Source organism: Notolepis coatsorum, assembly GCF_963971535.1.
Source record: "Notolepis coatsorum genome assembly, chromosome: 12".
Lineage (NCBI taxonomy): Eukaryota > Metazoa > Chordata > Actinopteri > Aulopiformes > Paralepididae > Notolepis > Notolepis coatsorum.
In genome coordinates, this window is record NC_140176.1 from 66,169,995 (window position 1) to 66,196,664 (window position 26,670).

The window sequence follows — 26,670 nt, forward strand, 5'->3', positions numbered from 1 at the left end:
CTATAGCCTATATGCGCCAAAATAGCACTTTATGATATTGTCTAAAAAACACTATCTAAAAAAATGGGGTTGTTGAAGACTGATATCCAATTTGCAAAACATGTGACAAAAAGTGACCAAAGGCGACAAAAAGTGACCAAAGGGTCCAACAAGTCGCAGGGTGCATTCTTTGAGTTTATCCCTGTTTTCCCAAGTCAAGGTAAAAAAAAGACTTACCGGTAACTCAACATACTAAGCTGGCTCAAAAGTCACCCTGGAGCAGTTCACACCAGAGCAGGTGTTTACATACATTTTCAATCAAGTTGGTTTTGTGGGCATAACGTTATTAGAAGCTCTCTGTACTTTCTAAATATTCCCATTTAACCAACCAACTTATTCATTCTTTTTCTTAGCCAACTGTTACACTATAAAAACGAACTGGATAGTTGATGATGATAAGAGTTCAGTTCACTAGCTATATTAGAAGTATTATAAAATCATTAAAGGGGAACTATTTAGCTTTCTTTCACTATTTGGGCAATTTACCACAATTCCTGTGAGTCTATGGAACACATCTGTACATAGTATTTCCAATAAAATTCATTGTTATGTATTTTTAATCAAGTACTTTGGTGGACCACTTTCTGCCCTTCCAGATTCCAAGCTGTTTTTGGCTGGGCTCCGCCCATACTCGCAATGCGCTTTGCGTGACAGTCACCCACCTGCACTGGCAGATACCTTTGGGGGAGAGAGAGAGAGAGAGAGAGAGAGAGAGAGGGACTAATTAATTTCGCCGTGGGGGGCATAATCCCATGGGACAATGCATTGGTAACTTGTTTCAAATGACAATATATAGTAGTAGTAGTTTATTTTTTCAGTCATCATCACACACAGTACAATATATATCATCATTTATCAATATTTGATTATTTACAGTGACTGTCCTATATTCTTACCAAAAAATACAAAAATTTAGACTCAAACAGTATTCTAAAGAAAAGAAAAAAAAGCAAGCAAAACAGTATTATTCACCCTTGTAGTTTTTCAAAATTTAGCTTTACAAAAAAATACAAAAATATAGATTCCAAAACAGTATTCTAAAAGAAAAAAAAGAAAACAAAACAGTGTTATTCACCCTTGTAGTTTTCAAAAATATCTTTACAAACCTTTTTCTTAACACTTTGATCGCCATGGTTAAATTCATAATTTACCATCCCTAGCCAGCTCTATTGTCTATGGAGAAGTTCCCCTTCTTTGCAGGGCTATAACTTTTTAAATTCTATTGCTAAATTGACATTATTATGGCCCATTCAATGTCCTATATCCATTGTTCAGGGTGTAGCAACGATATACCTTTTCATTCACATATTCATACTAAAATATGGTCTAAAGTATAAGTATGTTTTTATCGGTTTCTGCAGCTTTCTCCAGAACTTGATTTATAGCTCCAAATGCATTATATTGATGATCAAATACAGTTTGGTAGCGATCGGTGCCAGATGAAAAATTTCAAAGAGATAGCCTCATGTGGAAATATGAATTCAAAATAACCCCATTTGATCAAATTTACTTGTGAAGTGGCTCGATATTGGCAGGAGAGCGCACAGCCTGTGTGCCTGGAAATGTTTGAGCTACATATGTTTAGTCAATAAATCAATACAAACAAATTGACTGTGGCGCCAAGAATGATGTACAAACGTTGCCGCAAGCAAATAGTCTAGTTGTTTGAACCCCAGTGTAATAACAGTTCTCCTCCTTGAACCACTTATTTCCTGTCTGTTCTGTGCGCGCTGTAGGAAAGCGGGCTCGGTTGAGGACACACAAAGGACAGGCGACCCACTTGATGGGAAACCGAAAGGTTTACCCCAGATATTTGGCATCTGGGATGCATTTATGGAAAGCTGTGTTGCCTTTGCACAAACCTGGAGAGAATATAATTAATATATTGGCCTACATGGCAAACAAGCCAGTCTGACCAAACCAGGGGGTGACAAACTCAATTACCAAGGACGCTGAAATGAAGAATCCAGATGGGCAGGTTAGCCACCTGTGCCTCGAACCCCAGAGGGAGGTCTTTCTGTGTGGAGTTTGCATGTTCTCCCCGTGTTTGCGTGGGTTTCCTCCAGGGACTCCGGACATGCATGTTAGGCAGCTCATTAGCTAACTCTGGCACATTTACATGAAAGTGTTGATTGATGGCGGCCAGGTAGTGCAGCGGACTAAGCGTCTGTCTACCACCACAGAGACAGTGGGATCAAATCCAGCTGTGGTGCCGTCAATACTAACACAATTGGCAGTGTTAGAGGGTGGGAAACCCGGCGAGGGTGGGTCCTGGTCGTTGTAAAACAGCGACTCCAGGACAGTTTGGTCGGGGCGCCTGCACAGCAAGGGAAGGATCTAAGAGAGGTAGTGTGACCTTCCACACGTTACACTCTCCCAGTGAGAGTCTGCGCTGCCAGGTGAAAAGAAGCGGTGGGCTGGGTACACATGTGTCGGAGGAAGCATGTGATAATCTCCGCCCTCCCGGACCGACGGTAGGGGGTAGAGTGCGCAACGACCAGGAAGAGGATTGGGAATTGGCATAACGACTAACATTGGGATGGGAGAAAAACTGGGAAAAAAAGGTGGAAAAAGATAATAATAATTAAAAAAAAATGTTGATTGATATGCATTGTCCCTGAGTAATAAATAAATAAATCAACTTAAACTTAAACTTAACTTAGGGCCAGACTCACACAAAGAAAAAGGAAATTTCATTGAGGTCACTTGGTTAATTTGTCATTCTGTTTATCCGCTCAATTTGTGCATACCAGCTCAATATGTTACTGTAAATGCACTTCTGTTCATTCTCCTCCATGAATACAAGAACGGCTATTTCTTTAAGAGGTGGGCAAGGAGGCATAATTTATGGATATTGGCTCATTATAGATAATTCTTTTAACTTTTTAAAATTACATATTGGAAAATGAAGTAGAATACACACGCATGCAAAACATCTCGGATTTCACTGGTCTAGCACGAAAACAATTATTTCTACGGCTTTGTTTCACAGTAGGTATGTGAAATTAATTAAAATAATGATTAATGCATGCAAATTAATCATACAATGGATTTCAATTCATTATTCACCCGCAATAGTTTGTAAGATTAGCAATTCTAGGTTAAACTGGCCCTCGACTCGGAGAGCTGAGTATCTCTCACCTCAGCATCTCTTTCCATCGCAGCTTTCACTTATCTTGCGCAAAACGATTTCCACGGTTATGATTTCAGAGTAGGTACTGTATGCTGAATTAGCAATAATTCACTTGATTAAAATTGGATGCAACCGAGTAATACCGGCCTGAGTTGAGTGAAAATGGATGACTGATGAACTTTTAAAAGCATAAGTAAACGTGGTGGGGTTGTGGGAGAGTGGGTGGAAATATGGAGAAATGAGTCTTCCAGGTAAACTGTGCCAAGAAAAAAAAAAGCTCTCCATTTCCTCATCCACGTCAATTAATTCGGATTATTTTTTTCACTTCTGGTTTTCGCTCGTCACCTTTCACCTAGATCCCTTATTTGTGTGCTGGGTGTGAGGGGTCCTTTGCAATTTTTCTGGCACGGGTGGTTGTGCAGGAGGTAAAGATGGAGTACAGGGAGGGAAGGTCACACCCTATAATTTTGGAGGCCTTGTTTATGATGCGCTGACGTTTTTGAATAGAGTGTTCTTGTGCAGAACCATACCAGACTATGATTGATGAGGTGAGTATGCTTTGCATGATTACTTACTTACGCCTTTTACCCCGTTTGGGGCATAGGCCGTCAACAAGGGTTCTCCAAGCATCCCGATCCTGAGCCAACCTCTCCAGCTGGCCCCAGGTGTGTCCCATCTTCTTGGCATCATCTTCCAAGTCTCTGCGTCAGGTGTTTCGTGATCGGCCTCTCTTTCTTTTCCCTTGGGGGTTCCACCTGAGAGATTGTCTTGTGATGCTCAGGGATGGTTTACGGAGTGTTTGGCCAATCCATCTCCAACGCCGTTGGAGAATCTCTTTCTCTGCTGGCTGTTGTTGTGTTCGTTGCCACAGGTCTTTGTTGCTGATGGTGTTAGGCCGCGTGTATGCCTTCTACAACGCTGTTCCAGTTCCGCGTTGCCGTTTTGCGCTCTGATTGGCAGAGCGCGCGCATGAGCCACAACGCGGCCCTCAGCCAGGCAGCAATACTAAGCTCCAGTTAACCTAATTTATACCTTAAGCAATCATTAAAAAAATATACCGTTAGCTGGAATATGTTGGATTATGTAATTGGTTTGTCATGACAAACAATAAAAAGTCGCGCGACTCGGGCTTCATCGCCGCCTTCGCGGCTGCGTTGGTGGTGTCCACGACCCTCCGTGCTGCGATAAGGCTTTCAACAGCGGGGAGAGTATGCTGCCGCGAGCGGCATCGCTGAGCTCGCCATGGTGTCCGCTGGACGAAGCCAGAGACGGTCTTATTATGGGGCTTATGCCGAGAAGCAGTAACACAACAGTGAACACATAGTTGCAATGCATCTGTCAGTCGTACTTAACTATGTGTTCACTGTTGTGTTACTGCTTCGCGGCATAAGCCCCATAATACTCTCCCCGCTGTTGAAAGCCGGAGCACGGAGGGGCGTTGATGAGCGCAGCGATGCCGCTCGCGGCGCCTACTCTCCCGGCTGGCGAAAGCCTTATCGCAGCACGGCGGAGGGGCTTGTCGCGGCTCATGTGCATGCGCGCGCTCTGCCAATCGGAGCGCAAAGCGGCAATGCGGAACTGGAACAGCGTTGTAGAAGGCATACACGCTGTTAGGCCAGCGAATCTGGAGGATTCGGCGCAGACGGGTGTTTAGGAAAACTTGTAGTTTATTGGTTGTGATGGCAGTGGTCCTCCAGGTCTCAGCGCCATAGAGTAGGACTGACTTCACGTTGGTGTTAAAGATCCTGATCTTGGTTGTGATGGAAATGTGTCTTGAGCTCCAGATGTTTTTTAGTTGGAGAAAGGCTCCTCTGGCCTTGCCAATCCTGGCTCTCACATCAGCATCTGTTCCACCTTGCTTGTTAACCATGCTTCCCAGGTAGGTGAAGTTGTCTACCTCTTCCAACGCTTCTCCTTCCAGAATGATGGGTGATGTGTTGTCAGTATTGATTCTCATGACCTTGCTCTTCCCTCTGTGGAGGTTAAGCCCAAGCCGAGTAGAGTTGTCAGCGATGGTACTTGTCTTTTCCTGCATCTGCTGCTGGGTGTGAGAGAGAAGGGCCAGGTCATCTGCAAAGTCGAGGTCTTCTAACTGCGTCCATAATGTCCATTATATGCCATTTCGTTTCTCTGCCGTGGATTGCTTCATGACCCAGTCTATTGCCAGCAGGAACAGAAATGGTGACAACAAACAGCCCTGTCTCACTGCCTGAGGAAGTACAGGCGCTGCTCGGCCTTTTTCGTGATGTTTGTGTCCCATTTTAAGTTATTGTTGATGTGGGTGCAGAGGAATTTGAGTGAGTCCGTCAGGGTTATGGATTGTGAGATTCTTCACCTTGACTTTTTGGGTTCTCTTGCTGAGGAAGTCAAGGATCCAGTAGTTTATGGCCGGGTTGATGTTCATGTCCTGTAGCTTGGAGAATAGTTTATTGGGGGAGATGGTGTTAAAGGCTGAGCTGAAGTCGATAAACAGGATGCGTGCGTATGTGTTAGGGGTTTCTAGGTGTAGGAGTGTGTGGTGGAGTACCAGGCTAATGGCATCCTCTACTGACCTGTTGGCACGGTAAGCAAATTGGTATGGGTCTAGTTGGGATGATATGGGAGAAATGTGAGATTGTGGCTGTCATCATTAGTTTACATCACAATGTCATCATTTCATTATGATATGATCCAGATGCCGTACAATGATAATATTGAATTATTGCCCAACCCTAGTTCTAATACAAAACAGGCTGAGGACCAATGATCTATAAGACTTTGTTTCACATTATCCTGACCTTTGTACACAAGACCCCAAGAGAAGAAGAGACTTCTTTACCTTTAACCAATGTGATCATCAGTATAATCCCCGCAGGGCCCCTCAGGGCCCCCATATATACTCTTGCCTTCCTTGTCCTCCTGATACAGACGTAACCTACAGATGCTGTTTATATATACAGCTGCCTTAACAACCATGTGACAGCCTCCCGCTTCTCATCCCACTGCGTTTGTCAGGTACAGCTGTGGCCACCTATGTTCCATGCTTTCCTCAATAACAATGTAATTTAGAACCAGGCCAGAGCCAGTCAAAGGGTCCGGCCAGCCAATTAGTTATCCTAATTGATTGATCGCATTTGGACAGCGCGGCCCGCCGACTGTCTCAGCCCCCGCTTTTCCTGAGCCTTCCACCATCGACCTCTAGTATTCATTGCGCTTCCTCTTAAGGTGAGGTGTGAATGAACGTCAACTCTCCCCCATCGCCCCCCACACTCCCTCTCTCTCCCCCTCCCATCACCTTCACTCTCATTATGCTCACAAGATTCCCAGGAAACCATGGCAACCCCTGCCTCTTCCCCACGTGGGAGCCTTTCTCCTTTTGTACATCAGCGCTGGAACTTTCACTGGAACTCTACTGTTCTGTACTCTCTTGGGACTGTGGCATTGTGGGACCAACTTCCCGCAGAGAAACTCAAACCCCCCAATTCACCAATCCGCCCACCCAGCTCCCCCTGTGACCTTTCATTGGCATTTCATAGGGGGAGACTTCCTACCAGTCCCCCCGGAGATGATGGAGCTCTGCTGGCTCTGGCTTCCGGCCTCGAGGGATGGACCAGTGAATGGCATGCTGTGACGGCTGTAGCCAGGAACCCTGTAGGCCTTATTGGTTCTGATTCTGAAGAGAGACCCTCGGGTCAGACAGTGATGTGAAAGCCACTTACATTTACAGCTTTTACAGCTGGGGAGATTTAAATGCTTTGGACAGATTTTTCAATGAAAAGCATGGATTATTATGATTTAAGAGGTTAAATTAAATTAATTTAAAATGTATGCTTTTAAATTTGCAGAGGGTACACTATCATTTTCTAAATTGTGCAGGCAGTACACTCCACACCAGTGTACCCCTAGACTACACTACTGGGGTCCGCGTCCCCACTGGTTGTTGTGTTGAGACACAGAGCTGTCCTCTTGGCAGTGGGGACTCATTATATAATGCCAAATTAGGCTTTGGCCCCCAATAGGCACAGGGCCAGAGAGAGCTAGTTAAAACGGTATTTTTTTGTCTCTGGTATTTTTGTTGACAGTTTCCTACTTCTAGGATATGCTTCCAATCAACCTACATGATTTCATGATATATATTTTTTTTTTACATTTTTGTGTTCGATGCAGCAGCATCACAATGGCAATACGTGTACTAATTTCCCCGCAAAATTACTAATAGTTAAATATAAGTTAGTACATGATAGCATACTGTACAATAATGCTGTATAATATATACTGTACATATCCTACTCTTACTAGTTACGCGGCTGGTCAGTGTCTTTATACCTGTATCACTGTACATATTATACTACAACTCTGTACATACATCTGACTAGCACTACACTCAGTAGTACTCATTTATATATATATATATATATATATATATATATATATATATATATATATTTACCCGGTTTAATCACCTGTACATTGCTGTTGCTTTTTATTGTTACATTTGCACTTTGTAATCTAATCTACATCCTCTATTATGGAATTCTGGATGAAATCATAAGTCACAACAAATATCCTCACACTGGGAAGAAAATCTTATCAAATAGGGCCCTTGGTCAAATATGTATCTAGGGAAAAGGTATGTATGCCATCTGTTTGTGAAGTGTTTTGATAGTTTGTGTGTGTGCTCATTTTAAATGGATTTCATGCGTTATGTATGAAGGTTTAATGTAGCTTTGGGTTATATAGTATTTGTACGTCTGATCAAAGTGAAGTCTTTATTCATCATGTGAGCATCATACAAGCAGTGAAATGTTTTTTATACGCATTTGATTCTGTGTGTGTGTGTGTGTGTGTGCGTGTGCGTGTGCGTGTGTCAGACTGCTCCAGGGCGTGGGGAGGCCTGACGAGGTCCTGGCGTGTGTGGAGGCCGGCGTGGACCTGTTTGAGAGCTTCTTCCCCTTCCAGGTGACGGAGCGTGGCTGTGCCCTCTGCTTCCCCTTCGACATCTCCCCTGACCCAGAATGCGCAGGTACAGCGCCCCCTGCAGGTGTCGTGAATCACTGTGTCACTGTAGATAGACGGTGGTAGATATACTGTACACGAGGAGGGCCCGGGGGGCAATCGACAGGGAAGAGCTGAAACTGATCACACTTTTGTACTCTAAAGGTACGCCTGCCTTGACATTTTAACCAATAGAAATGCTAAATGTTTGTTTGGTTTTCAGAATCAGAAAGGTCTTTATTGCCATGTACACTTTTCACATACAAGGAATTTGCTTTGGACGTTATTGGTGCGACATTAGCGACAGTAGCGGACAGACATAAACAGACAGATAATACAATAAAGTGGTGGAGTAAAATAAAATGAAATATGAGCTAAGTTAAGCAATAGAATAATATACGGTAATTATGAAATACAATTAAATATAGGCTAGGGCTGTACAACTGTATATAAGACAAACGATCGAAAAACTCTTTTCATTGGAGTCATTTTGATGGGGATTTACAAAAGTTGTTGGGAGAGATTGTACCCGCCCCTCTGTGTGTATGTATGGATCTAGCCATCTCCGCCTAGCCCCGCCCCTCTGTGTGTATGTATGTATGAATTATCTAACCATCTCCGCCTAGCCCCGCCCCTCTGTGTATGTATGGATCTAGCCATCTCCGCCTAGCCCCGCCCCTCTGTGTGTATGTATGTATGAATCTAACCATCTCCGCCTAGCCCCGCCCCTCTGTGTGTATGTATTAGGGCTGTCCCCGACTAAGGATTTGGATAGTCGACTATGATTGACCGAAATTAGCCGATAGTCGACTATTAGTCGAAAATAAGTGAAAAAAAAGGTATATATATATTTTTTTATTCCATTTGGGCTGTGGGGGGTGCTTAATGTCTGAATGAGTCGACTGAAGGCTTCTTGTTCTCTGCAAAAGCATGCAATTGGTCCACTGATGGATACATCTTGATATTTAGTCTAGTGTGTTCATTAGATGGGTGAAATCCTCTTTCAGTGCCTCTGTGCCTGTTTTCTTAGGCAGTTAGCCTCTGGTATGCGTGCCATTAGCGTTAGCCACGCTTCTAGGCCTCTTTTCTTTTTGGAAAGAATGATAAAAAAAAGAAAAGAAAAAAAAATATTTTAAATATTTTTAATTTTTTTTATTTTTTTACTAAGAGGTTGGCAGTCGACTACGGCTCCTTTCGATCAATTAGTCTACTATTCTACTAATAGGGGTCAGCCCTAGTATGTATGTATGAATCTAACCATCTCCGCCTAACCCCGCCCCTCTATGTGTATGTATGAATCTACATTCACCCACCAGTGCTGTTGGAATGTAAAGGAAAATTACCTGAGATTTTCACTTACCTGTGTCATTTGGCCGCTTATTCAGATCCATGTGGACGCGTGGGTAATACAGAGTGTTCTGTGAGATGTGTAGGCTAATTCAAAGTCACAGTATCTGCCGCTGTTCCATTTACCGGTAAGCTCCATCACATCGTGCTGCTAACAGGAAACCATTTGAATCTGAAGCCATAATCCATCATTCTCTGCCGTTTTTTCTCCCCCTGCTGCCCTGTCAAGGAATGTCCTTTTCAGGCAATATCTCGGGTAACTGTGCAGGTTTGTGGACCAGTAGCGGTTGTTTATAGCTGCTGACATCCTCTAAATGATCTTCAAGTGAACAGGGGCATTGCCCCAAATCATAACAACAAAGCCATTCAGAGGTAAATGGCCTCTTTTGTTTGTTTATTTCTTGCCTGTAAAGCAAGTGGACACGGACACACTGACTCAGTCACATTACAGTGTAGCAGCCGAGATACATATTCCATTCTAAAAAAATCCTCAAAGGGATTCAATAAGAATGTAGTTACTTTTTCATGCTGGCAACATTGATTTATTTATTGAACATCATTTGTATGTAGTTGAGGTTACATTGTCCTCATTCCAAGCAATCAAACATCTTACATATATCAGCTTTGGGGGAAAGAAAATGAAGAATGTAGACTTGGAGTCAGCGCACTCGTATGCTAGCTTGCTTCAAAGTTTTCACTTTCCTTTCAATTATAACACTGGCTTTGCATTACGTTTTGCTCATTGCCTGCCTCAGACTGCTCTAGTTGAAATCTTTTGATGACTTCAACATACTGTATATACCTGCAGTTTTCCTTTCTCATGTGGTTGACATCCAGAAGCCAGTCTCCTTATTATTTTCCTAACTCCCATCAAAAATAATTTGCACAGACACGAGAAAGAGGATGAATATAACAAGCATTTGTTATAATTAAATTCTAAAGTGGGAGCAGCTGCTGAAAATTAATCAACTAAATGCTCTTCATCTCTGTATATCAAAGGGATTTGACTGAGTAAATACTTATTATTATTGTATTATTTGATTTAACTTTGATTTTTAGGTTATGATGACAATTGCAGTACATGGCGGGCTTAACACAATTATTTCTATCTTTCTTTCTTTCTTTCTTTCTTTCTTTCTTTCTTTCTTTCTTCTTATTTACCTTTTGTATATTTCTTTATTTCTTTATTTCAGATCCTCATTAGTCACTGCCTCGACTATTCTTCCTGGGGTCTGGATACAAACATATAAAAATCAAACAAGAATAATCTATAAAACTACATAAAAATGAAACGAATATCAATAAAACACCAATAAAACATACAAACAAATATAGAACAATAACAAATATACAAACATAGAACAAATCAAATATCAATAAAACAACAAATATCAATAAAACAACAAACGGAGACATCTCAGAGAAAACTAAAACATGCTCAAAAACAGCACGACATTCCATACACTAATACTCCTCATAACCACTAGACAAAGACATTCCAAATCAACACATAACCCAACACAAGAACCCATTCATTAGACACAGATTAGACCCAACCTAAATCAATCTCTTTCTGCATTACAGCCCCTCTTAGTCTCCTCTTGAATCCCACCTTACTGGTAATTGAAACCAAATACTGTGGAAGTCTATTCCAGAGTAGGACATTGCCCTGTACATTACAGTTTTCTTTAAGGCTTCAGTTCTGGGTCTCGGCAGGGCGAACCAACCCCTCAAGGCTTGTCTAGTGCCATAGCCATGACCATCACTAGTAAGCACCAGCTGCGAAAAGAGGCACACAGGTTTATGTAAAGTATAAATATTTCTCATAAACAAAATAAGACTACACACTAGTCTCTCATTGACTCTCATCCATGACAGTTCCTTGTGCATTTTTTCAACACTGTTTCTAATTGAGCTATGCAATGCAAGTCTTGCAGCTTTATTTTGAGTGAGCTGTATTTTATTTAAGTCTTGTTTAGATGCATTTGACCAGATTGCTGGACAGTAGTCCAGATGTGACAAATCTAGCCATTGTATGACTTGCTTGGTAGTTGTGTCAGTTAAAAAATAGGCATTCCGTCTAATAATTTAAATACTTCCCATCCCAATTTCGTGACTCCAATTCTTCCCTCCCCTGTCTTGAACGTTGCTAGACTATGCCTCCCTCTGCTCGGCTGTAGTGAGGATAGAAGCCTTGCATCACGTGTCCCCTCCAGTACACGAGGAGGCAGCCTGTCGCATCTTTTCACCAGACAGCTCGAACTCTCAGTGGCGAGGAGTAACGCGTGGGAGGCTCACGCTGCCCCCGATACTTCCTGTTGTACAGGCGTCACCCAACCGACCTGTAGGAGTCGCTGTCCACAACCTCTAACACTGCCAATTGTGTTAGTATGACGGCCGGCCAAGCCGGTAGCAACGCCGAGAGCTGTGCTCGATACCAGCATCTCCTGCGTTAGTGGCGAGCGCCTTGCCCACTGCGCCACTCAGCCGCCTCTGCTAATTTTTTATTTAAATTTTTTACAATATTGTTAATGTGTGTTGACCAAGAGAGTGTTTCATCTATTATAACTCCGAACAATCTGGCCTCCTTAACTTATCTATATAATATCTGCACCATGCAAAGAAATATTTAATCTGTGTTTATCTTTCTGAGCATGCTTTGAACAAATAATCAGACATTTTGTTTTGGATTCATTTAGTTTCAGCTTATTTACCATGACCCATTCAGAAATCTGCATTAACTCGCTTTGAAGAAGACTGCTGAGGTCTTTGGCATTGCTTGCCGAAGCATGTGTCATCTGCATAAACGGAACTGCTTGCATTTTTTAAACTATGTGGCATATCATTTACAAATATTGAATATAATAATGGTCCAAGGCAACTTCCTTGAGGAATGCCACATTGTAGCGTTTTAACGCTTGATAAAGTTCCATTAAACAGGACACATTGTTGTCTCATGAATAAGTAACTTTTCATCCAGTTAGAAGCTGAGTGTTTGAAACCATAATCAGCTAGTTTTGTAAGTTTCAAGTTCAAGTTTCTTTAATAGTTGTCATACAGAAGTACAGAATACTTTTGTACAAAATGCTTCTTACTGTTGCGCTCCAGAGACTGTGCATGACAAGATAAGTATGAAATAAAAACATAGTAAAAATTAGAAGTAAAAAAAGAGGTCACAGTGTTCAGTTTAGACATATGTACAATGTTCGTAGACGTAGTTACTAGGGATGCTCGATATTGGCTTTTTTACCGATACCGATATTCCGATATTGTCCAACTCTTAATTTCCGATACCGATATCAACCGATATCAACCGATACCGATATATGCAGGGTTTCCCCGTCCAAAAAACTGAATAATTTCAGGTAACTAATAATTTCACTGGATATATATATAACAAATATTGTTATTGTTTCTTTTTGTTTTTAAACCGATACCGATATTTTCCGATATCACATTTTACTGCCGATATCGGCCGATAATATCGGTCGGCCGATAATATCGGACATCCCTAGTAGTTACCATACAATATACAATACTGTGCAGTGTACTAATATACAATACTATATAGTGCAAGGCATAAATGGACGAGGTGCAGTTTAGGTACAATTCACAGTAGGTGTACGAGTTGTAGTGCAAATCCTTTATCAATAAATATAAAGTGTAAGTGTGTTTGTGTGATCTAAAGTGTGGAGAGTGGGTGCTGCAGTGTGTTGTTTGTTTGAGTGAGTGTGTGCGTGTGGGTGTGTGTGCTGTGTGCATTTGATGGTTGTTGCATAGTGATTATTGTTCGTTTAGCGATTATTGTTCGTTTAGCAGCCTGATGGCCTGGGGATAGAAGCTCCTTCTGAGTCTTTCTGTGCTCGCCTTAAGACTCCGGTATCGCTTGCCTGACGGCAGCAGTTCAAAGAGGCAGTTGTTCGGGTGGCTCGAGTCCTTAATAATTCTCTTAGCCTTCCCCTTGCACCGCTTGTTGTAAATGTTCTGGAGGGTGGGAAGCCCCCCTCTAATTGTGCGTTCGGCTGAACGTGTCACTCTTTGTAGTCTGCTACGGTCTTGTGCAGTGCTATTCCCAAACCAGGAGGTGATGTTGCCGGTCAGGATGCTCTCTATTGCAAGCATTATTTAGCATTATTTAGCATTATTTATTTATTTATATTTATATTATATATTGTAAGCAGCAGTTCATGATCAATGAGATCAAAAGCTGCGCTAAAATCTAACAGTACTGTACCAACTAATAATTTACAGTCAATATTTCTTAGCCAATCATCAGCCAATTGTGTAAGTGCTGTGCATGTTGAATAGCCAGGTTTATAAGCATGTTGAAAGTCAGAATTTATGTTATTAAGGGAGAAGTCATTTTGAATTTGTTTAAATGCAATTCTTTCCATAAGTATAAACAGGTAAAATACTGATTGGCCTACTATTTGGTCCAATGAATGATTCTTTTACATTTTTTGGTAGAGGAGTGACCTTAGCTACCTTCCATATTTGCGGATAAATTCCTTCCTTAACACTTTGAATGCCACGAGGTGGCGCCAGAGGTATCGCTTCAATGCCACCATCGGCGCCAATGTTACGCTTAATATCGCCTAATCTATGTTTTAAATTATGGCTATGTGTCTAATCTGCCCGTCGCTTATCAAAGAATCCTTTTCCAGTCAGTGCTGTCAAGGCAGATTGGTTTTTTATCGCTTCATTTCCGTTTGAGAGCATTTTGAAAAGCATTCATTTTGAGGTAAAAAACAGTTCATTCTAGACCATTCTATGATAATCGTCTTTTACTGGAATATTCCAGAACGTTGATATTCGTCTGCCTATTTATGAATCGTTTTCAAATAAATGCTAGATGATCAATATTATACGTGCACGCAAGCACATTCGAGCCGCGCACGGATAATCGCCGTGTTCATTTCCTCTTGGACTTTTACAGTGAAACCGAAAGAGCCCATTTCACAAAACAGCCTATATCTTCATCAAAATTAGTCTGATTATCCTAACACTGAACATAGATTCCTTACCTGACATCAGATGGTATCCAACTGGTATATTCCAATTCCTGATCACCATTCGAAAAAATCGATAAGTGTATGGATCCAACGTGTGTACAGCACAGTACATGATTCCGCGGAGCTGAGAGGCTCCAGAATGAACTGTGGTAACCCCGGCTGCATCAGTGGACTGGAAATTGTGGAGTACAGGATTTTTTTCCCCATCCATTTTCATTGAGTCCATTCCAAAATCCCTTATGTCATCTGGGAGACGATAGGGGGCGCTTTTTTCCACATCTGATCGCCGGCGGTGCTCGGGTATACTCGGGTAGGCTCGCGTGATGCAATATGATTTCAGATCACTTAAAAAAAAAATATATATATATATATATATATTTTTTTTAGAAGAGATATCTCGTGTGTGGCAGTGAAAGTGTTAACACATTCAGTGCCACGCCCCTTTGACCATATTAGGGCTACCGTGCCAATATGGAAGTCAATGGGAGGTCTGGGAAATTTGCGAAGGCTTAAACTATATCTTAAATTATGGCTATGGGTCTAAAACACCCCTCGCTTATCAATGACTTGCTTGCAGTCAACATGTACGAAACGTATTGTTTTTTCATTGGTACATTTCCGTTTTTTACCGTTTTGAATACGAGTATAGTTTTGGAGATTTCTAGTAATTCCAGAGAAATTCCGCGATAATAGCTCTTTAGTGGAATACACAAAACGCGTTGTAATTTTTCGGCTGATTTATGAATAGTTTTCAAATAAACGCTAGATTATCGATAGTATATGTGTACTTATGCACGCTAGAGAAGCAGGCTGAAAAATCGATTATCCATGCCGTGCTTAGTGCTAACGTTACGCACACACACACACACGTGATCGCTGTGAAAAAAACATTTGATTAACCCAAAACTGGTAACATAGAGTCCTTACCTCACATCAGATGTTCTGCAAAAAGATTAATCCAATTCCTGATTGCCATTCCAAATATTGATCGCGTTTATTGATCCAACGTTATAGTCCAAAACACATAATCGAAAGCTGCTCCGAGCCTCCCCAGTGAATGTGGTAACAGATACTGCTTGCCAGAGAAGGGAAAACCCCGGACGGACTTTTTTTCTGATGCACAGCCCCACCCAATCCAATCCAATGTGCCATACCATCCGGGAGACGATAGGCGGCGGTATTTGCCCTTTTCGAGCTCAGACCCATTCCCAATGATAACGTCAGGCTGGATGGATGAAAAATGAATGGATATTGCTAATAAAAGAAATAACGATTAAAACCTGAGTTTTCTCTGGTTTTCTCGGGCCTTGGCACTCAACGCATGGCGAGTTAACCCGACTAATCTCGTGGTCGGCACTCAATGTGTTGAGACTCAAATTGAATCGGACCAGCAATACTTCCAGCTGATAGCTTTAAAAGTCTACTGTCCAGATTGTCGTGACCAGAGGGTTTGTCACATTTTAATTCAGACAATAGCTTTTCAATTTCTGAAAGATTTGTGAACAAAAATTCTAATTCACATTATTTGTCCTTCATGATCTGACCTTTTATAATTTAATCTGATAAATTAGCATTTACAGGTGGCATGTTGTTTCTTATAGTATTTACTTTATTTGTGAAATAGTTATTGAAATAATTTGCAATATCCCTTCCAACAACATAATTTCCCCCTGGGAATAATTAAGTTTTCTCTCATCTCTTAATCACAACACAGCATTGATATTAAATAATATATAATATTTAATATCAATTCTGTGTAAATAATATATAATAATATTTAATATCCATACTGTGTTGTGATTAAGAGATGAGAGTGTCAGTGTCATCTGAATCAGACAGATAAATCAATGATTTGTATACAGATTATTTGATTATTGCCACTTCCACTAAGTTTATTAATTTAGCTACTAACTGGGGAGGCTGACAAATGACTGATAAGGAACATAGCGAGGACGACTGGTCACGATTGTTAAACCTCAGGGTTTACAACTGGGCATGAGTCAACCGCTGTCCTCTTGCAGCTGCTCCATTTCTGGAAAGACCTTGAAGCTAATTTCCAAACAGGCATTATTTGTATAAACTGACCACATATTGGGACTGTAAATCGAAAAAATATTAATACCGACATGATAACGGTCCTAGATCACACATTACAACAGCTTTCAGCCTTCTGTCATTGCTGCCGGTTGATGTGAAATACATTCTGGGATACTTGGCTGTCCCAAAGGAGCCATCCGTTGGATCCTCCAGAAGGCTGCTTTTCTCAGCTGCATTTTAAGGATCTTTTGAAACCGGACCACCTTGGTCACACCGCTGTGACACATCCGGTCTTCAAATGATACGGCCCCTGGGACACAACTATTGACTGTTTCAAAGAGACAACAATAGCATTCTACAAGGACACACGTGTATTTCCTGTTGCAATGTTTGGAACACATTTGGGTCCAAACTATTCCCTAGCAACAGAATTCCAGCAAAACCGCCTATAGACCACTGCACTTCCGCGTTACATTGAAATCAGGGAGGAGATAGCGGGGGGAGCAAATTAATGAATGTGGATGAGAGCCTTGATGTAAGTGGTTGCAGCTACGGCTGTGGGGGTGCTGGAGACATGATCCAATAGACTTTTATGCGCCTGAGTCTCCTGAACACGGCGCCAAATCGATCAGAACTAAATGGGCCGAGCTAAAGTCCCTTTTTCAGCACCTACTCCCCATACGCATGCGCAGATTGCCAATGGAGTCTGAACGGCGCGCGATGCGGCGCGAATGAATGTTGAATGTTCCATCAGAGGGGGGGAGCTTGTGCCTGCTTCGGTGGCCAGTGTCCTTTCAGCCGAACAGGATAATGGTAAAATGATCCCACTCAATGGCCAGACGCGTCTTATGGCGACATCTACAATGACCTCATTGAGTCTCCAGGTAGACTAATGTTTATATTTAAGTGCAGTGGTCTATAGCCACTCACATTACCACCACAAGCTCCCCCCCTCTGATGGAACATTCAACATTCATTCGCGCCGCGTCGCGCGCCGTGCGCCGTTCAGACTCCGTTGGCAATCTGCGCATGCGTATGGGGAGTAGGTGCTGAAAAGGGGACTTTAGCTCGGCCGATTTAGTTCTGATCGATTTGGAATTGGTTGCGCCGTGTTCAGGAGACTCAGGCACATAAAAGTATATTGGATCGGGGAGCTCCAGTAGCTCACCACGTACCGCGAGTGCTATTTCAGCGCCGTGGACAACCGTGCTCGTCACGGATCTGGGGCTGAGCGAGTTCGAATCCCGGACTGCAGCCGTGCCTTTCCCAGAGTGTCTTCCCCCCCATCTGAACCCTTTCAGCCTGCTTCTGTCGGTCGAACTTGACCAAGTATAAATGTGATAAACGTATAAAAGAGCCAGGGAAATGGCCAAAGTAAAAAATAAAAATAAAAGTATATTGGATCATGTCTCCAGCACCCCCACAGCCGTAGCTGCAACAACTTATATCAAGGCTCTCATCCACATTCATTAATTTGCTCCCCCCGCTATCTCCTCCCTGATTTCAGAATCCCGGAAGTGTTGCGGTGGTCTATAGTCATTGTTCACCGTTTCATAGAATGTTACCAATCAGTTCTATGGGTTGCCATAGACACACACTACAGTATAACGAATGAAAGAAAGAAGAAAGCACACAACTACAATAGGTGCCCCAACAATAAAACAACAATAAATAAAAAACAACAATGTCATGAGCTATTTGCAACAAGCAACAGTCATTCAAACCATGAGCAGCTACGTTTTAAGATGAAGTATTAAATATACCAAATGGGGTTAAATGATCTGGTAAATTATTTCAGATAAACCCAAATATAGAAATGGTAAATGGACTGCATGTATATAGCGCTTTTTTTTTTTTTTTTTTTTTTGGTCTTTTCCCCCCTCCATTTTCCTCCGATTTTTCTCCCCATCCCAATGTTAGTCGTATGCCAATTCCCAGTCCCTTCCTGGTCGCTGCGCACTTACCCCCCACAGTCAGATCATCTGGGAGAGTGGAGGCTACCACGTGCTTCCTCCGACACACGTCCAGCCAATCACCGCTTCTTTTCACCTGGCAGCGCGGATTCTCATCGAGAGGGCGTAGCGTGTGGGAGGACCACACTATCCCCCTCGAGTCCTATCCGCGCTTAGCAGGCGCCCCGACCGAACTGTAGGAGTCGCTGTTTACAACGACCCGGACCCACCCCGCCAGCTTCTCCCACCCTCTAATACAGCCAATTGTATTAGTGCAGACGGCCAGCCAAGCTGGTGACAACCCCGGAGCTGTGAGCTGGATTCGAACAGGCGAATCCAGCTCACAGCTCCGGGGTTGGTGACGAACGCAATCTCCGCTCGGCCACCTAACCGCCTTGTATATAGCGCTTTTATCCAAAGCGCTTTACAACTTAAATGCCTCGCATTCACCCATTCACTCACACATTCACACACCGACGGTGGAGGCGACCATGCAAGGTGCCAACCTGCTCATCGGGAGCAGTTAGGGGTTTAAGTGTCTTGCTCAAGGACACTTCAACACGCTGCAGTCGGAATCTAACAAATCTAACCGGGAACCATGCGTTTACCTCCCGAGCCACCGTCGCCCCCCGTATAGAAATATAGAGACGGATAGTATGTAACGGGGCCACGGGTGCAGATCAGCATCAGAGGGCTAGAGCCATCGTGACAGGAGGAGCCATTACAGAGACGGGTGACATGTGCTCCTTAGCCATGCGATCTCATCATCACGTAGAGAGGGTGAGACGTTTCCTCTGGGCGGAGATGAGTTCTCCTTTATCACAACTTCCACGGTGTCCGGCCTTTTTCTGATTAGTTCCTTGAGCCTTTTAGCCTCCTCCTCCTTGATGCAGAATGATGAGAACGTCGAGGGTGGATAAAAGATGCACACCTCTCGCTAGCAGATCACAGAGGGCCTAAGCATCTCCCCTGGGATGACGCTCGTGATGGTGATAAAGATGAGATTAATAACGGACCGGCAGAGCAGATGATGATGATGAAGACTCAGAGCTCAGAGTGGTGACGCCTGCAGGAAGATTGATCTCGGATTCACCATATAGCCGTGGATATGGTTAACTATACTATGCTGCTTTAGATTGACGTCACAAATTAATGAGCGCTCAACGCACATCCAATTTGACGGGGGAGAACATTGACTGCTGTGGGTTGCCTGCAGTGGAGCCAGGGTTATTATAGTTTTAAAAAATTTATTCGCTTTTATTTTTATTTCATTTTTTATTTTAGTTTTCAGTTTAGTTTCGTTCAGTTTCTTTTTTGTTATCAATTCTTTCTTTTATTCATTTTGGATTTCTCTCTTTTCCGTAAGGTTAACATGCTTGCGTGCATTATCCATATATACATACATACATGCATACATACATACATACATACATACATACATACATACATACATACATACATACATACATACATACATACATACATACATACATACATACATGTGTCATGTTAAATGTGCTATATAAATAAATCTGATTGATTGATACATGTAGCCCTACAAAGGCTAATTAAACAAATAAATAATGATAACAATTTAAAAGAAAAGTAAAAAAGACACATATCAGCCACTACAGCTTGCCTCTGCAGGACAGCACACACGCAGTGGCATATACATCAGTGGTGGGGGAAAATATCGATACAGTATAGTATCGCGATACTTTGCGTGGCGATACTGTATCGATACAAGGACGCCAAGTATCGATATTTTATTATTTATTATAAATTATTATAATAATTTTTTTGTATAAGGAAGTTGCATTGTTCATTTCAATACCTGTAATAGTACAGTAGTCCACACACATGCACACGTGTGCATTCAGTTAAGTTGGAATATGACTGTAATACAAACAGTTCAGTTTGTCAGGTACATGCAACACAGATTACAGTGTTGACATCTGTCTGCTTGAGAAAATCCCATTTGCTGCAATAAAAATGTGAGATGAACAGACTGAAAACTATTTTATTAGATAAAACATGTTGACAAAGTTTTACTTTGCAATTGAAAAAAGGTAATAAATCACAATATTAATATTGCAATATATTTTGAATCGCAATACTATCGTATCGTGGCTTAAGTATCGTGAGGCCTCTGGTGATTCCCACCCCTAATATATGTAACGGAGGTAGCACGTGTCTATCCACAGTTAGTCCAGTCATTATATGAAAAAACCTAGGACAAATTGCAACAGTAGCAAAGTCAACTGATTTTGTATCCTCATTATGTCCTTAGTGAGGGAAAAAAAGTCCCAAGGAATCCCATCATGGGAAAGTTTTGAAAACGACCTATATATATTCATATCGAAAAATGCCTGTTATAACATAGTGGTGAAAATTTTACTTTTAGATATCACTATAAAAACTCACAAGCTGATTACACACACAAAGACAAGAAAAAAAGTCAATCACAACTTCATTGAATTATTCTGTTTACTCATGCAAATCACACATTATCTTATTTGATATGCACCAATTAGCATACACGCCAGAACGAATCAAAACATTTGATAAAGAAAATTTTTTCTTCTTGGAATATTAGTAGATAGGCTCTGTGGAGCTCAGTCCACGAGGATGGGGCTCAAGGGTTTATGTCCGTGGGGATAGGTCCATGGAGATGTTTTTTTTTTTATAACCCATTTCCATTAACATATATTGAGGTAGAAGGCCAAGGGACCATTTGAAAAATGGTGATGGCCATATTTCCCTCCCCAAAAAATCGTCTTAACTTTGAATAATTAGGTATGTAGCCCCCTTTCCAATGAGGTAACATGACATGGTTGGTCTCATTGGAAACCCGAGGTTGTCTAGAATCAAATGGTATCTTTACTTTTGAGCTACCTCAAAATTTGAACGCGTCACAATCTCTGAAAGACAGTGTCGTCAGTGATCCTGCCAGCAATCAAGTACATTGAAAAAAAACACATTTCCCATGATGGGATTCCTTGGGACTTTTTTTCTCTCACTAAAGACATATTGAGGATACAAAATCAGTTGAGTTTGCTAATGTTGCAATTTGTCCTAGGTTTAGCCTAATTCTGGCCTATAATGACTGGACTAAGTCAGGATGGACAGTGTAGTGAAGTGGCTGTGGACGTTAAGTGGTACTGCAAGTAAACTCACTCCCCAGAGGCATCCAGACCCATTAACAAGAAGTGAATTCACCTCTTGGTATAGTGGTCTGTGATGCCGCCCGCGGCGCGGGAGACCGGGGTTCGACTCCCACCCCGGGCATGTCAAATAAGACCGGTTACATATACATACATACCTACGTACATATACTGTATACATACATACACACCGTACATACATATATACATACCGGTACATACATAACAGTTTCCAGAGTGGGTTTGTTAGTTTCAGTTTAGTTTTTATTGTTTTAAAATTGTTTAGTTTTCGTTTCAGAAAAAAGTTTTTCATTATAATATTTGTCAGGGGCACGATTTAAGAAGTTCAGAATAGGTATTGTGAAATACAAACATCATGAAGGCAATTGACAGTCATGTAAACATCCCAGTCTCAATGAACATTATGCACCAATGCCTCCTCATGCTTACTTTGTTGATACATTTGACCAAATTGACAGACTTTTTCAGAGTCATTTTCTGTATTTCATTTTGTATTTTATTTGAACTAATTCTGCAAGTGCACAATATAGTTTCCTTTTACAATTCTAGTCTTATGTTTTTTTTCCACACCTAGTTTTCGATTTTTGGCTTTAGTTAAAGGAACACGCCAACATTATGGGGGGGGCAGTTTAGTTTGTTGAAGCAGAGAGAGAGCTAATAAGAAGATCGTAGACGTGTGTTTGACGGGAGTTTACATCCTCTCACCTCGAGATCAGACAAAGTAATTGGGTAGAAAAAGACCCAGCCGGTGAAATTAAATCTGCAGAGAGCCTCGCAGCAGCGAGGTAACAATGAAACCGCATGCCCCTATGCCATGTTGTGTGGAAAAAGAATGAAGCAGGTTTTTATGTTTTTCCTCCGGGTCTACCGGACGGGTTCCTGGTGTCAGACGGCACTAAATGTAGTCTGTACAGGCGGTATTAATGGAGGTCACTGGAGGTGACAATGAGCCTCGCCGTTGCCAAACCGGCAAAGCAGAGGCGATATCCCGAATCCCCCTCTCAGCCAATTAAAAGCCCCCATGGGGGGAAGTATGGTGTCACAGCAGGGGGCCATTATGCTTATCCACCTGCGCCGGCCCTCTCCTTAGCACTCTGTTCCTTTTTGATTGTGCTGGAGTGGCCATGCCCCCGCTACGGATTCCTCTGGGGTGGACTGGCGGGTTCCTGGTGTCAGACGGCACCGGTCGATTCCGCACGGCGGTATAATGGAGTTCGCCGGAGGTGAGAACAGCACCGCTGGCACCGGCCGGCGAATCCAGAAGCGAGATTCCCTCTCAGCCAATTATAAGCCCCCGTGGGAGAGGCACGGCCCCCCCACTCCCACCCCTTTCACACACACCTCCCAGTCATGGTACAAATAAAAGGTATGGTAACCCAGGTATGGTTCAAATACAACACGAACAAGCAAGATTTAGAGGCGACACAAATGCGTACAAAGTCAAGTTAGTTTTGAATCTGAATCAGAGTTGAAAGACGTGAACCGACGCCGCTTCTCTCTAGGCAGGGTGTTTGCTTGAGTGGAAAATCTTTCAAATTCACCAGGAAATCCATGAAATTCACCAGGCAGAGATGAACAATGAACATGAAATAGACTGCTATGAATAGATATTGAATAGGTTACATTTAGATTTTAATTTTTTTTTTGCATCTCTCCACGCCAGTTTTGTTAGTTATGAGCTGACACAAGTAAAGCTATTCCTATTCATGTTGTATCTGAATGTACTGTTAGTCTCCATCTTGCCACATGTGTGTAGCCACCTCCCCCCTCTCACAATCTCTTCAGTCTCACTAAAAGCGCTCTTCACATCAAGTGCCCTGTGGGAGAGCCAATGGAGAGTCACTTGTCTCGTCAACTGGTAGTCAGCTGGTCGGTGAGACAGACAAGTGGCTCCCAATTCCTGAGTGATAACGAGACGTTGGCCACACCTGGGGCACCTCATCAACGGGCCACAGAACCGCAGGCAGAACCCCCTGTTGACTCTGGTTTCCTAAAACAGGACGTGACGGAGACTCGAGAGGCAGAGGCCAAACGTTATTTTTTATTAAACTCAAACACAAAGTACTTGCACACAAAGAGTTTTTTTTTGCATTTTGTACATTTTAGTTTTGTATTGTGTATTTTGTGTAGTGTTTGGTCTTTATTCTTTTACATTTTTACTGTATGAAGCACAATCTCAGGAGGGTCACACAGAACCAAGCATTTCACTGTAATGTACATGTACCTTATATGTGACAAATAAAACAACTTGAAACTTGGAACTCAAAATACACGCTGGTCTTTCCTCTACCGTTTTCCAGCGCCAGGAGAAAAAAACGTTTAAAAAGCCAATGGAGCACGCCTGGGACACCACCTCCCCTTTGAAGGCTGAGGCCTCTTTAATAATTGACCCATCTCAAACCCTGCCCTCTTTTCTTCATCCTGGTCCATTCAATTTATTTTCATTTTCTTTCTTCCGGCATTGCTCTGTCTTTTTGGCTCCACTACTCATCTTTCTGTCTCATGTTTCTTTTATCGCCAGCTTCTTCTCTCCATCATATGCATTTCAGTAATCCCCCCCCCCCCCCATTGGGTCACCCTCCCGTTAACTACAGCCGGTTCCTCATGATAGAAACGGCTTGGCATGTGGAGAACATCGCTTACGTAATGTGCAAGGGAGCCTTTTACAGCATTATGTGTGAATGCTGGTATTTATTTATGCATCATTTAAGGGATGGGAGATGGGTGGGGGGGGGGCTTGTTTGGTTGGGTTTGGAACAAAGCCAGTCCAATAACTATTTTACCACAGCTGCATGAAATTAGGACAATGCGGTATTTAATTGGCTTTGATGTATGTTTTTGGTGTTTAATGTGTTTTGGGGATCAGAGCTGCCAAAGTAGTGTTGTTCTGGGAAATGTCTTTTCTTGGGGAAGGGATTGTGTAGTGAAATGGGGTGTTTTGGGGAGTAATGCGACTGCGGTGTGTTATGTCATGTCGACAGAGCTGGAGTCGAATGAAGAGTGTAACACAGCAGGGGACTCGCGAGAGAATGGAGCCGTCAAGCCTGATGACCAAATGCAAATGATGACTCCCTTTGAAATCAATCTGCAAGATAAGAGGTTTGTTACGCTCTGCTTTGCGCCTGCAGTTCTATGTTTAGATTCCTACATCTTGCTTTTATTGTCTAGAATTTCTCCATAAGGCCTAATTTACACCTCAAACAGCATCCCCTCTAGGGGTAGGGGTGGGGTAAATCGAAGAGAAGAATCGAGCTTCTATCTTCTAGGATCACACATGAAGTGGATCCCTGAAGTGTTCAGGAACATTCCCCATATGTGAACGGGAGTAGGGGTCGATATCCAGGGAAGACTGTACTGCCAACTTCCCACCTCAAGACCTAAATCTGGTATGTCATAAATGTATAGATGTAGCAGTACTGTCTATCTGTATGTCATGTAAGTCATATATGTTACGATGAATTGAAAATGGGGGACCCTGATGTAAACAAGACGAAAGTCTTTCTTTGGTCTGCATCCCCTTAACAATTGTATGTATTGAGCTGTACTGTACTGTACCCATTCTGCAATCTGTTAATAAAGTTTTCATTCATTCACCTTCCCTGGAATGTGACTAGGTTTTGAGGCGGAACGGGATATGTTTTGACAGCCGGTGATGTTGGGGGGGCGGTGGGGGGGATTATGCCGGAGCGCACGATTCTTCAGAAAATCCCAAAACGTTGCGTGATTCAGAAATAGGTCGAAATTGAGATATTGGCAATTTTTTGTGCTTTGAAATGTTCTCTATCTGTTTCCTTATTTGCAAAACCTAATACGACGTGTAAATGTGTTAATTAATGTTAGATTGTCCGCCAGTATTATATCCCTCGCTGTGTGAAAATGCTACAGTTGTGTTGGAGGGGAGTGGCTAAGTACTCAGGTCTCAAGTGTCGGAGACGAGACGCGCAGAGATGACAAGCTACCAAATCCATTCAGAGACAACGGACCCAGTACTTTGTTGGCTGTGTGAAAATATGCAGAGAAAGATTAATATCTTTGGAACCGTTTGTGTTGAATTATATCTCATTCGGGAGATTATCTTCTCTCCGTCAACATTGTAAGTGTATCTCTCCATTGCATAAAGGCTGGCTGGCAGTGCGCATAAGGCATATAATAAAGGCATGTTCGATTATTTAATTTCTCTAACGAACTATCTAATTTCTTTTTTTTAATCAAATATTTTTATTTATTTTTCATTTTATACACAAAAAAAGACAAACACAATACAGTAATAATAATAACAAGACCTCACAATACCACAATAATAATAACAATAATGACATTAGCAATAATAAAAAGAATAAATACAGAATCTATCTATCTATCTATCTATCTATCTATCTATCTATCTATCTATCTATCTATCTATCTATCTATCTATCTATCTATCTATCTATCTATCTATCTATCTATCTATCTATCTATCTATCATATAAGCGAGAGAAATGAATACTATGGGTACAGTATTGTGGAATAGTGTGAAATAGAATCTTTGGTTTCCATTCAAAACAGCCACACATGCAATGTTACTGTATGATGTTCAATAGAGAACAGATTCTCTCCTCCCGGTTCACAACCGAATCTCCCTGTTGGCCAGGTCCCGAAAAATTTCTGTGACATCATTGTGGTTGATTGGAACATCCTTCTCAGTTGCCAATAAAAGAAGGTCTGACAACCTCTCCTCTTTGCAGAGCCTAGAAATGTGTTCGCAAACATGTTATTAGGATTTTTTTAATAATTCTTTTAACTCATCAAAGTCGATGGGGAGCAAAATGTGACCATTTCAAAGTTGTCACAGGGACACAGAAACTTGGTGATTGACTTCTCAAGTGGGTTACATGGAGGTAATAGGCATATTCGCCCATATGGTGAAAACTAAGTGAAGTATTGCTTTAATCTTCACAATCGGACCCACTATAACAGATGATGATCCGAATGCTTTGAAACGAATTAAA

At 42.0% G+C, this 26,670-nt stretch overlaps 1 protein-coding gene across 1 annotated transcript in view; it reads left to right on the forward strand.

Moving 5' to 3' along the window:
• qtrt2 (queuine tRNA-ribosyltransferase accessory subunit 2) overlaps positions 1-26,670 on the forward strand; it is a 67,409-nt gene that overhangs the window by 35,872 nt on the left and 4,867 nt on the right. The window contains exons 7-8 of the mRNA XM_084325687.1: positions 8,023-8,174; positions 24,661-24,778. Coding sequence (XP_084181813.1) covers positions 8,023-8,174; positions 24,661-24,778 — 270 coding nt within the window. The remainder of the gene's footprint in view (positions 1-8,022; positions 8,175-24,660; positions 24,779-26,670) is intronic.